The 13,343-nt window shown below is 54.9% G+C and overlaps 1 protein-coding gene across 2 annotated transcripts; it reads left to right on the top strand.

Moving 5' to 3' along the window:
* The first annotated feature begins 1,766 nt into the window (after positions 1-1,766).
* On the top strand, positions 1,767-11,545 carry DLL3 (delta like canonical Notch ligand 3). Of its 2 annotated transcripts, XM_010380901.2 has the most exons (9): positions 1,767-1,876; positions 2,024-2,305; positions 3,471-3,528; positions 5,891-6,133; positions 7,149-7,366; positions 8,306-8,528; positions 10,117-10,696; positions 10,906-10,990; positions 11,328-11,545. In XM_010380901.2, the coding sequence occupies exons 1-9, from the start codon at positions 1,808-1,810 to the stop codon at positions 11,331-11,333; spliced, it is 1,764 nt and encodes a 587-aa protein (XP_010379203.1). In that variant the 5' UTR covers positions 1,767-1,807; the 3' UTR covers positions 11,334-11,545. The 2 variants fall into 2 exon arrangements, with proteins under 2 accessions (XP_010379203.1, XP_010379202.1); XM_010380900.2 differs by having other exon boundaries at positions 10,906-11,545.
* Positions 11,546-13,343: the final 1,798 nt, after the last annotated feature.

Below are 13,343 nucleotides of genomic sequence, written 5' to 3'. Positions count from 1 at the left end.
AAACACCGTCTGTACTAAAAATATAAAAAATTAGGCCGGGCGCGGTGGCTCAAGCCTGTAATCCCAGCACTTTGGGAGGCCAAGACAGGCAGATCACGAGGTCAGGAGATCGAGACCATCCTGGCTAACAGGGTGAAACCCGGTCTCTACTAAAAAATACAAAAAGTCAGCTGGGCGTGGTGGTGGGCACCTGTAGTCCCAGTCACTTAGGAGGCTGAGGCAGGAGAATGGTGTAAACCCGGGAGGCGGAGCTTGCGGTGAGCTGAGATCTGGCCACTGCACTCCAGCCCGGGCGACAGAGCGAGACTCTGTCTCAAAAAATAAAAAATAAATAAAATAAAATAAAAAATAAAAAATTAGCCGAGCGTGGTGGAGGGTGCCTGTAATCACAGCTACTCCGGAGGCTGAGGCAGCAGAATCGCTTGAACCCGGGAGGTGGAGGTTGCAGTGAGCCAAGATCACACCACTGCACGCCAGCCTGGGCAACGTGCGAAACTTCTCAAAAAAAAAAAAAAAAAATTAACTGAGTGCCTACTGTATGCCTGGCTCTGCTGGTCTATGCTTCGTTGGTTACTATGTCTTCTCTGGAAAAAAAACATATAAATTGAACCTGTATTTTTCCCTATAATCATTAACCTCTAAGCACTAAAATTTTTTACTTTGGGGGGAAAGACAAAGAAGTTACCCCAGCTCAAGGGTTTTGCCCATGCCTGGCAGGGAGCAATTATGACCAGAGGGGCTGGGACATCTGCTCCTAATTGGCTTTTCCTGCTGAGGTCCTGGAATACTAAAGGGTTTCTGAAGGGCCCGGGGTGTCCCCCGCCTCATTCTTCTGGGGTGGGGGAGCGGGTCCCTGTATGTGAAGACGGAATTTCCTGCCCATTTGCTCCTCACACCTTCCGGAGGCCAAACGGGCAGCCCAGCTGCGGCCCGAAGGGGGAGGGGCTCAGCCGCCCGGCAGATGGCGGCATTTACATACAGCTGGGAGCCCCTTCTGAGGCCGAGCTCCTCACCCTGGCGTCTGGTGCGTCCGCGATGCGGGGTTTGGGAGGGTGGCTTTGTCTTGGGGAGGGGGAACGCACACACGCCCGCACACAGGGGTCCACAAAGAACTCCGGATCTTCATCGTATTCACACGTGGCTGCATCCATGGACTTCTCAAACCCAGTCTCATTCACACACAGGCGCCCTCAGCCATTCCCACCTTGCACAGCCTCTACCACACCCGCACAGAGCACAAAGTCACAGGTTTATACGGCTATACAGGATCTTCCATAAACACACACACACAGAGATGTATCTACACAGCCACACCATCTCAAAGAGTCACACAATCACGAAGTCGTGTACACGTCTAGTTTCCCACTCGGGTGTGCGTGCAGAGTCAGAATTGTTTACAGCCTCATAAATGTGTCAGTCACACACAACTCCAGGCGTATGCTGAGCCGCACAGTCCCACGTGGACACGCAATCACAAAGTCATGCACACCCTCCAGTAGCTCTGGTTCATACCACACTTCCAGAATCTTAAAATCATGTACAACCTCACACACAGGCTTAGCTCCCCCAACCCCACCCCACCCCAGCCACACACCAAGTCGCGGGATCACCCACTGATGACCTCGCCCGTGCCTACGACCACAGACAGAATCTCGCTGATGCTTCTGCACGCTCCCCTTCCCCTGTGACTCCCCCCGCCCTTGGTCCCTTGGGGCCGGGTAGCTGCCTGAAGGGGCGGGGCCATTCCCTCAGATATAAGACTCGGAAGCTAGCAGCTGCGACTCCCAAGAACCCCCCCAAGAAGGCCATGGTCTCCCCACGGATGTCTCGGCTCCTCTCCCAGACTGTGATCTTAGCGCTCATTTTCCTCCCTCAGGTCAGAGCCAGGTGGGAGGTGGCGTGGAAAGGGATGAATGCGGGGGAGAGGGGTGAGTGAGACCTGAAGGTCTTGGGGAGGGAGCGCGGGGCGGACGGGACGCCTGAGTCCCCCCGGCCACCTCACCCTGCGCCCGTCTTCGCCCAGGCACGGCCCGCTGGCGTCTTCGAACTGCAGATCCACTCTTTAGGGCCGGGTCCAGGCCCGGGGGCCCCGCGGTCCCTCTGCAGCGCCCGGGGCCCCTGCCGGCTCTTCTTCAGAGTCTGCCTGAAGCCTGGGCTCTCGGAGGAGGCCGCCGAGTTCCCGTGCGCCCTGGGCGCGGCGCTGAGTGCGCGCGGACCCGTCTACACCCAGCAGCCCGAAGCGACCGCGCCTAATCTCCCACTGCCCAACGGCCTCTTGCAGGTGCCCTTTCGGGACGCCTGGCCTGTAAGTGCTGCCCCCGGGGGACTCCCGGTGCTGGAGGCCTAACCCTGCCACCAAAACCTCCACCTCCTCTCCCCTCCAACTTCCAAGACCCTAATCCCGCCTCCCAGGGGGTGGACCAAATTCCCAGACCAGTAACTCCACCATCTGGAACCCCACATTCCCATACCTCTAAACTCTACGCACTGGGGATTCTAAATGTTCTGATTCCCCAACCCTGGATGCTGGAACCCCCAAATTCCCAGAATCTCAAACCCAACCTCTGAAATCCTAAACTCAAGGAACCCTACCTCTACTCCTTGTGGATCCCTAAAAACTGGGGTCCTCACCTTTCTCCGCAAACCTCTCACACCTTGTCTTGGGAACCACTAATATCTTCTCTTTTTTTTTTTTTTTTTTTTTTGTTCTGTCCTCAGTTATTTCAATTTCAATTGGGTCCTGTATTAATTACTCTTTCACCTCCAAAATCCTATCTCCCATCCCCACAACCCAAAGGCACAAAGATGAACAGACCTGTATTGCAATTCTAGACCCTTGTCCTTTTGGATAAGTGACTGCCTGGTTTCCAGATTCAGTTTCCTAAGCTTAAAAATGGGATCATCCTGGTACCTCACAAGGGTCCCTTTTGAGCGATTCAACCACATCTCTTGAATAAAGTGCTTACCACTTAGTAAGTGCTCAATAAAGCAAGCCATGTCCAGTAGGCTCACCCTGTAATTCCAGCACTTTGGGAGGCTTAGGCGGGAGAATCGCTTGAGCCCAGCAGTTTGAGACCAGTCTCAGTAACATAGTGAGACCTTGTCTGTAAAACAAAACAAAACAAAACAAATAGCGGGGCATGGTGACATGGGCGTGTAGTCCCAGCTACTGGGGAGGCTGAGGTGGCAGGATTGCTTGAGCCTTGGAGTTTGTTGCAGTGAGCCAAGATCGTGCCACTGCACTCCAGCCTGGTTGACAGAGTGGGACCCTGTCTCCCCCTCGCCCCCCTCAAAAAGCCACAGATGTCATTCCTTCCCTGGGCTGGGCTGGTCCCTCTGGGAATTGTCCCTTGCTTGCTCAGTCCCCAGCAATGGCCATCACCCTCTATTCCTGAACTCTGGCCTTCACTGAGTACTTATCCTAACCACTGTCTTTCATCTTTCATCTCCCCCTTCCTTCACCGAACCAGGGCACCTTCTCTCTCATCATTGAAACCTGGAGAGAGGAGTTAGGAGACCAGATTGGAGGTGAGTGTCTTCAGTCTTGGGACTGGTGGGGAAGCTGGGGCCCACGTGACACATGGGGTTGGTGGTATTGTCTATAGGTCTTATGATGTCATCACAGCTCCTGGGATGTGGTGCCGGGTGTTGACAGCTCCAGGGCTCTTGGCATCTCAGGCACAGAAATGTCCCTGGTACTGGATGTTGCAGTCTGTGGTCCTGGTAGCAGATGAAGTAGGGGAAGCTCTCTTACTATCAACACTTCCAGAGCAGGGCATAGCATTTCCCAGCCCTACTTTATCACCATCTGATGTTGAGAGCTCAGGGTGCAATATGAGTTACTTCTGGTTCTTCTATGAGAAGTTTTTTTGTTTTTTTGTTTTTGTTTTTTTTTTCAAGACAGAGTCTCGCTCTGTTGCCCAGGCTGGAGTGCAATGGCATGATCTCACTCACTGTAACCTCTGCCTTCCGGGTTCAAGCAATTCTCCTGCCTCACCCTCCCAAGTAGCTGGGATTACAGGCACCCACAACCACGCCCAGCTACTTTTTTTGTATTTTTAGTAGAAACAGGATTTCACCATGTTGGCCAGGCTGGTCTCGAACTCCTGACCTCGTGATTCGCCCACCTCGGCCTCCCTAAGTGTTGAGATTATAGGCGTGAGCCACCGCGCTCAGCCCCTATGTGAAGCTCTGTCACTTTCTCCATGTGGAGGTCCCAGGGAGCCCTGTGGGATGTCAGAGCTTCACCAAGGAGAATATTGAGCAGAGGTTCCTGGGAGGGATACAGGGCATTCTCTTTTTTTTGAGACGGAGTCTCGCTCTGTTGCCCAGGCTGCAGTGCAGTGGCTGGATCTCAGCTCACTGCAAGCTGCACCTCCCAGGTTTATGCCATTCTCCTGCCTCAGCCTCCCGAGTAGCTGGGACTACAGGCGCCCGCCACCTCGCCCGGCTAGTTTTTTGTATTTTTTTTTTTTTTTTTTTTTGAGACAGAGTCTCGCTCTGTCGCCCAGGCTGGAGTGCAGTGGCCAGATCTCAGCTCACTGCAAGCTCCGCCTCCTGGGTTCACGCCATTCTCCTGCCTCAGCCTCCCAAGTAGCTGGGACTACAGGCGCCCGCCACCTCGCCCGGCTAGTTTTTTGTATTTTTTAGTAGAGACGGGGTTTCACCGTATTGGCCAGGATGGTCTTGATCTTCTGACCTCGTGATCCGCCCGTCTTGGCCTCCCAAAGTGCTGGGATTACAGGCTTGAGCTACCGCGCCCGGCCGTTACAGGGCATTCTTATCCTCAACTTGGGAGACTCTGTTGCTATGTGAGGCCCACAGCTGGGGGGTTTGTCACCATTTTTTTTCTTGTTCTTATTTTATTTTTTAATGGAGATGGGATCTCGCTATGTTGCCCAGGCTTGTCTCAAACTCCTAGGCTCAAGTGATCCATTGACTTTGGCCTCCCCAAACGTTGGGATTATAGGAGTGAGCCACTTCTTCACCGTTCTGATGTAGAAAGCTGTATCACAATCTTGGGGAGGTGACACCTTTGCCTTCAAGAAAGTGTCACTCTCCCAGTATCCCAAGGTCTCAGGTAATGTGGTAATTTACGGTCTAGTAATTGGGGTCTCTGCCACTCTTTTGATATAGGAAGATCCGGAGGCACAATTTAGGGGTGTTATGACCTCACTTCAGACATGTTATTGTTCTTTGGCCATATCGAGGTACCAAATGTCACAGGGTGTTAGAGGTCTCATTATTACTTCAATTTACAAAGATCTGGGTCAAAATACGGTAGTATTACGGTTTCTATGAGATAACTGTTTATTTTTTATTTTATTTTTTTTGAGAGGGAGTCTTGCTCTGTCACTCAGGTTGGAGTGCGACGGCTCTCTCTCGGTTCACCACAACCTCCACTCCTGGGTGCAAGTGATTCTCTTGCCTTAGCCTCCAGAGTAGCTGGGATTACAGGCGTGCGCCACCACGCCTGGCTAATTTTTTTTTTTTTTTTTTTTTTTTTTTTTTTTTTTTTTTTTTTTTAAGTAGAGACAGTTTCACCATGTTGGTCAGGCTGGTCTTGAACTCTTGACCTCAGGTGGTCCACCTGTCTTGGCCTCCCGAAGTGCTGGGATTTCAGGCTTGAGCCACCACACGCCTGGCCGAGAGAACTGTTTTCTAGGGTACTAGAAGAGACCACGACATTGCAGGTCCCAGGGTGCATTGGGGAGTTCGCAGCCTTGCTAAAGTAAGGAGAGTGACTGCCATTCTAGTCGTGAGGTCCAGGGACCCCAGGGCTCCATGAGGGTGTTTTGGCCTCTCTGGGGAGAATGCGGCCGGGGCGCTCCGTATGCATCCATGTTCGGCCGGGCCCACCCCAGCACCCCTCCTTTGCCTGTCCCCGCAGGGCCCGCCTGGAGCCTGCTGGCGCGCGTGACCAGACGGCGGCGTTTGGCAGCCGGGGGCCCGTGGGCCCAGGACATTCAGCGCGCAGGCGCTTGGGAGCTGCGCTTCTCCTACCGCGCGCGCTGCGAGCCGCCTGCCGTCGGGACCGCGTGCACGCGCCTCTGCCGTCCGCGCGGCGCCCCCTCGCGGTGCGGTCCGGGACTGCGCCCCTGCGCACCGCTCGAGGACGAGTGTGAGGCGCCGCGTGAGTCCTGCGTTCAACCCCACCCCGTCCCAGCCAGGGACCCCGGCCCCTCCTGAGCGTCACTCGCGGCCCCCAGTCCCCTCTCACAACCCACTCACCCTCTTCAGGGTACTTTAGAGTCCCCCACCATGTACCCCCGGCACCCCTCTTCAGGGAGCTGGGGAATGCGCTGACTGCTGTGGATGTACCCCAAACCCCGTCCACCATCCAGCTGCCACCTTCAGGGAAACCGAGGACCCTGGACCTCTCTCCAGCCCTGCCTTACTACTCGAGCCCTCTTCCCTCTCCCAGCCCTCTTGTTGCCACAAATAGGAAGTCCACGTCCATTTCCTATGCTGGCACCCTCCAGTTCCTTCCCTAACCCACATTCACACCCTGTCCCGATGCTAGGACTCCAAAGCTCTTCTAATTCTGCGGCCCTCCCGACTCCCACCCGGAATCTTTGGAATCTCTTCCCCGTCCACTCTGGCCAAGGGCCTCTCCATCCTCCCTCCCTAGGGTTGCAGGCCAGAACCCATGGCTTCTTAAAGGTTGGAATTCTTCAGACCCCTCCTCAAATTTCAGAGCCCCACCAAGGCCCCTAGGACTCCCAGGCTAATCCAGATCTTCCCAGAGCCACCCTAATTCAAGACACTCCCATCTTCCCTGAAAGGCCAGGGGTCCTCCCACCAATCCCAAATCCCCTCCCTGTCTCCTATCCTCACGATCTGACATGGGTGCCCCGGTCCCATTCTCCTTCCAAGAGCACAGACTCCAGCCCGATGGCGTGGGTTCACATCCTCACTCCTCCATTTCCTAGGTGGGCTGGTCACTTTGTCTCTGTGAGCCTCAGTTTCCCTATCTGTAAACTGGGGAGGAGGGCTCACAGTACCATCTAGTCCCGATGATTATCTGTCACAAGGATGAAGCAAGGTGGCGCAGGGAACGTGCTGAGAAACCTCCCTGAGTTCCATCTTGTCCCTGGCCCTCCCCGACCTTGGTGTTCCCTTTCTCTCTGCCTCTCTGTCCCCTGTAGCGGTGTGCCGAGCAGGCTGCAGCCTCGAGCATGGTTTCTGTGAGCAGCCCGGTGAATGCCGATGCCTGGAGGGCTGGACTGGACCCCTCTGCACAGTCCCTGTCTCCACCAGCAGCTGCCTCGGCCCCAGGGGCCCGTCCTCTGCTACCACCGGATGCCTTGTCCCTGGACCTGGGCCCTGTGACGGGAACCCGTGTGCCAATGGGGGCAGCTGTAGTGTCAGTGTCACCCTTCCCACCTTGTCCTGCTTAGTACTTTACCCTGGGAGCCACGGCCCCCTCCATGGGGCTCCATGAGACGCCAGCTTGGGGAGGAGGTCTGGGAATAACTATCAGGGAGGTCTTCCTGGAGGCATCCAGCCTGCATCTGGGGCCTTGAAGTAGGATTAGGTGATGGGGATGGGACTGGGGAGAGCATACTCAGTGGGTGGCCCTGAAAGATATGGGAGTGGAAATGATGAGAAGCCATGTGGGGCCACAGCTGCTCCCACTGTGGGAGTGAGAATGGTTCAGGGTCCAAGGTAGTGGGTGGGGGGGCCAAATCGGTTGGAGATTTGGGATCATCGGGCACAGGGGGGTGGAGACATCAGAGAAGGCTTCCTGGAGATGGCTCAGGGCTGGGGCTTCTGGGACATGATTAGAGAGGGTGGCCAGGTGAGTGGCCTGCAGGGAGCAAGGGTGCAGAGGTGGCAGTGAGTGAGCCTGGCATGGAATGCTGGGGTAGAGTAGGGTCCAGTGTGGGCCACCTGGATACTACCACACTCAGGGTTCAAATACTTAGGGGGAGGCTCTGGGAAGGAAAGATCCAGAGAACGCTTCCTGGAGGAGGTGGGCTGAGATCTAGGACCTCCCAGTAGGACTCATCAATGTAGACAGGAGCGAGGGGGGCAGACCAGGCAGGCAGCATTTGGTAGGCAAAGGTGTAGTGGTGGGAATGGGGTCACTCTGGGTCCCCAGAGCTTCCTCCCTGTGGGGTCACATGGGCAGACCCAAAAATGTGGAGTGGACCGAGGGGATGTCGGGAGGACCTCCCAGGGTGGCCCCTGCACAGTGGGACTTGGGACTGGACAAGGAGCAGTCCCCAGTGTTAGGAATGAGGAGGGGATGGGATTTTTCTCCAAGGAAACTCCATTCTCAAGTCCTCTTGTCCCTGCCCAGGAGACACCCGGGTCCTTTGAATGCGCCTGCCCGCGTGGGTTCTACGGGCTGCGGTGTGAGGTGAGCGGGGTGACATGCGCAGATGGACCCTGTTTCAATGGCGGCTTGTGTGTCGGGGGTGCAGACCCTGACTCTGCCTACATCTGCCACTGCCCACCCGGTTTCCAAGGCTCCAACTGTGAGAAGAGGGTGGACCGGTGCAGCCTGCAGCCATGCCGCAATGGTGAGGCCTGGAGGCTCTAATGGCAAGGGATGGGGGTGGGGGCCCTGCATGGCTCAGACAGTCCTGGGTTGGGATCCTGGTTTTGACTCTTCTAACCCTAGGGCCAGGGGACCTGACCTTCCACCAGCAAGCCTGTTTGTTCTGTAAAATGGGCAAGGAGACATTCCCTATCTCATAACTATTAATATTTACTGACAATTTACTGTGTGCCAGGCTCTATTCTAGGCACTGAGGATACAGCAGGGAATGAAACAAATTCCCTGCCCCCTCCTGATAGTGCCTGGTGTGCTGAGGATAAGCAGGGAAGCCAGTGTGGTTACACTGATGAGATGAGACCAGGGAGGTGACTGAGGCACATCTTGTGGGACCCCCCTGGGTCACAAGAAGGAAAACTTTCACTTTTCCCCTGAGATGGAGCCACAGGAAGGTTCTGAACAGAGAATAGACCTGATATCGGTGCTAAAAGATTAAATGAGGCTGGGCACAGTGACTCACGCCTGTAATTCCAGCACTTTGGGAGGCCCAGGTGGGCGGATCACCAGAGTTCAGGAGCTGGAGACCAGCCTGGGCCACATGGTGAAACCCTGTCTCTACTAAAAATACAAAAAATTGGCCGGGCGTGATGGCAGGTGCTTGTAATTCCAGCTACTGGGAAGGCTAAGGCAGAAAGAAGAACCACTTGAACTTGGGAGGTGGAGGTTGCAGTCAGCCAAGATTGTGCCACTGTGCTCCCGCCTGGGTGACAGAGTGAGACTCTTGTCTCAAAAAAAAAAGAAGGAAGAAAGAAAGAAAAAGATTAAATAAGATCATGAATGTAGGCTGAAGCAGAGAATTGCCTGAACTCGGGAGGCAGATTGCAGTGAGTCGAGATCGCGCCACTGCACTCCAGCCTGGAGGTCAGAGCGAGACTCTGTTTCAAAAAAAAAAAAAAAAAATCATGAATGTAAAGGGCTCGCTGTTATCTTCTTGCGAGTGAATACGATAATTCTGTCCCAAACACTGAGTGTTCACTCTGGGGTGCGTGGTACTAGGGACACAGCAGGGACCAGGACATGTTTGGGCCGCGCCCTCCTGGAGGTACCAGCCCAGAGGGGAAGACAGACACCCTCAGACACAGCCCAGGGTGGGTGGCCAGGGCTGTGATCTGGGAGCACAGGGCAGTGATCAGGGCTGGGATGGAGGAAGGAGCATAGGAGTAGAGACCTGAGGAGTGGGCTAGGGAAGAGAAAAGGGGGGAAAACGGGAGAAAAGGAGGAAGGGAAGACAGGAGGTATTCTAGGCAGAAGAAGGTCAGAGGGTTCAAACACATAGTTCTGGGAGCTGTCTACTATTGAAATATGGTCGAAGTCGAGGGAAAAAGACAAGGGCACCGAGAGCCAAAGAGGTGGCACTGAATTAATTATTCCAAAACTTCATCAGGTAGAAAAGAAGCGAGCTGGCTTTCCTGGCACACTCCAAGACGCTGGCCCTTGAGTTAAGAGACAGAGAAAAAGGGGACCCCGTGCAGCGATGATAGAGCTGGGAAACAGCGCGGGCAGGTGGGCCCCCAGCTCCCAGGCTGTGCCCTCTGATGCTCCCTTCCCCACAGGCGGACTCTGCCTGGACCTGGGCCACGCCCTGCGCTGCCGCTGCCGTGCCGGCTTCGCGGGTCCGCGCTGCGAGCAGGACCTCGACGACTGCTCGGGCCGCGCCTGCGCTAACGGCGGCACGTGTGTGGAGGGCGGCGGCGCGCACCGCTGCTCCTGCGCGCTGGGCTTCGGGGGCCGCGACTGCCGCGAGCGCGCGGACCCGTGCGCCGCGCACCCCTGTGCTCACGGCGGCCGTTGCTACGCCCACTTCTCCGGCCTCGTCTGCGCCTGCGCGCCCGGCTACATGGGTGCACGGTGTGAGTTCCCAGTGCACCCCGACGGCGCAAGCGCGTTGCCCGCGGCCCCGCCCGGCCTGAGGCCCGGGGACCCGCAGCGCTACCTTTTGCCGCCGGCTCTGGGACTGCTGGTGGCCGCGGGCGTGGCCGGCGCTGCGCTCTTGCTGGTCCACGTGCGCCGCCGTGGCCACGCCCAGGATGCTGGGTCTCGCTTGCTGGCTGGGACCCCGGAGCCGTCAGTCCATGCACTCCCGGATGCACTCAACAACCTAAGGACGCAGGAGGGTCCCGGGGATGTCCCGAGGTGAGGAGCTGCGCTGCAGACGAACGCCTCGCGCTGCTGGCTGCTTGTATCCATCTCGTGGTGCAGTTGGCCCGATTCCCTGATGCATTTCCCTGGTCGGTCTCTGTTACCCCGTAGCTGGCTTTGGGTTCCCGTTTGTGATAAGTAGGGGAAAACAAGATCGGAGAATTTAAAGGGTCTGAATTTTTCTTCTTTCTTTCCTCCCACAGCTCGTCGGTAGATTGGAATCGCCCTGAAGATGTAGACTCTCGAGGGATTTATGTCATATCTGCTCCTTCCATCTACGCTCGGGAGGTAGCGATGCCCCTTTTCCCCCCGCTATACACTGGGCGCGCTGGGCAGAGGCGGAATCTGCTTTTTCCCTACCCTTCCTCGATTCTGTCTGTGAAATGAATTGGGTAGAGTCTCTGGAAGGTTTTAAGCCCATTTTCAGTTCTAACTTAGTTTCTTCCTATTTTGCATCCCTCTTGTCGTTTGGAGCTACCTGCCATCTTCTCTTCGAAAAAGCTGTGGGCTTGAAGAGGTCACTGTGGGGACTCCGCCAGAGCTTTTCCACTGATTCTACTCTGCGGGGAGGCAGGGGAGGCAGAGGGGCAGCCTCTCTAATGCTTCCTACTCATTTTGTTTCTAGGCCTGACGCGTCTCCTCCGTCCGCACCTGGAGTCAGAGCGTGGATTTTTGTATTTGCTTGGTGGTGCCCAGTCTCTGCCCCAGAGGCTTTGGAGTTCAGTCTCGAAGGGGTGTCTTGGAGAACTTTACTGCTGCAAGTTGTAAATAGTGGTTATTTATATCCTATTTTTTTCTCACCCATCTCTCCAGGAACACCTATAAAGGCTATTATTGTGATCAGTTTTGACTAACGAGGCTGAATACTTTGTATGTAGTGTTAGGGCTGAAGGGAAGAGATTTTGTCTCCTGAGGAGAATAGTAGACAGGACTCTATGTTGTAGGGGTCGCAAACGACTCAAACTGCTTTAAATATAAAAGAATTTATGGCTGAGTGCAGTGGCTCACGCCTGTAATCCCACTGAACCACAGAGTGAGATCAGTGGCTGAAGCGGAACGATTGCTTGAGGCTGGGAGTTGGAGAGCAGCTGGGCAACACAGCAAGACCCCTATACGAAAAATTAAAACAAAATTAGCCAGGCCTGGTGGCGCACCTGTAGTTCTACCTACTTGTGAAGCTGAGGCTGGGAGGATGGCCTCAGCTCAGGACTTTGAGGCTGCAGTGAGCTATGATAACACCACTGCACTAAATCCTGGGCACTACAGCAAGATCCTGTCTCTTTAAAAAAAAATGTATTAGTGGCCAGGAGTGGAGGCTCACGCCTGTAATCCCAGCACAGGATTACAAAGGGAAGCCGAGGTGGGTGGATCACCTGAGGTCGGGAGTTCGAGACCAGCCTAGCCAGCACGGCAAAACCCCGTCTCTACTAAAAAATACAAAAATTAGCTGGGTGCGGTGGCAGGCACCTGTAATCTCAGCTACTCGGGAGGCTGAGGCCGGAGAATCGCTTGAACTCGGGAAGCGGAGGTTGCAGTGAGCCGAGATTGTGCCATTGCACTCTAGCCTTGGAAACAGAACAAGATTCTGTCTAAAACAAACAAACAAACATGGATTAGCTCATAAAATGGAAAAATCCTAGGAGTAGATGTGGCTTCCAGCAGCAATGGACTGGGACTCCTGGTCTTTCTCTGGTTGCCTCTACTTACCCCCTTGATTGATTTCACTGTGGGCAGTCTCTCATTGGCCCTGGCTTGTTGGTAAGCCTTCCTAAACCAGTCACCAGGCAGTATAGCTTCCTCTGATTTGGCCAGGCTTGCTCATTTGCCTGTTGTGTGGTAGGAAGTGACGTCAGCCTGCCTAGATCACATGGATTATATAGGTGAGGGGGTGTCCCTGCTCCCCTCAGATCAGTTTGTTCGCAGAAATGAGTAGTGTGTCAGGCAGGCAAACTGACAGACCATCTTACAAGAAATACAGAAACTCCTTAGTCTGAAAGCAGGTAACCTCAGACAGTAATTCAAATCTACAGCAAAAACCAAAGAGTAGGCTGGGCGTGGTGGCTCACACCTGTAATTCCAGCACTTTGGGAAGCTGAGGCGGGTGGATCACCTGAAGTCAGGAGTTCGAGACCAGCCTGGCCACATGGTGAAACCATGTCTCTATTAAAAATACAAAAATTAGGGCCGGGCGCGGTGGCTCAAGCCTGTAATCCCAGCACTTTGGGAGGCCGAGACGGGCGGATCACGAGGTCAGGAGATCGAGACCATCCTGGCTAACACGGTGAAACCCCATCTCTACTAAAAGCTACAAAAAACTAGCCGGGCGAGGTGGCAGCCGCCTGTAGTCCCAGCTACTCGGGAGGCTGAGGCAGGAGAATGGCATGAACCCGGGAGGCGGAGCTTGCAGTGAGCTGAGATCCGGCCACAGCACTCCAGCCTGGGTGACAGAACGAGACTTTGTCTCAAAAAAAAAAAAAAAAAAAAAATACAAAAATTAGGCCGGGCGCGGTGGCTCAAGCCTGTAATCCCAGCACTTTGGGAGGCCGAGACGGGCGGATCACGAGGTCAGGAGATCGAGACCATCCTGGCTAACACGGTGAAACCCCGTCTCTACTAAAAAATACAAAAAACTAGCCGGGCG

Source organism: Rhinopithecus roxellana, chromosome 12 (assembly GCF_007565055.1).
Source record: "Rhinopithecus roxellana isolate Shanxi Qingling chromosome 12, ASM756505v1, whole genome shotgun sequence".
NCBI lineage: Eukaryota > Metazoa > Chordata > Mammalia > Primates > Cercopithecidae > Rhinopithecus > Rhinopithecus roxellana.
This window is presented reverse-complemented; position numbering and strand designations above follow the sequence as displayed.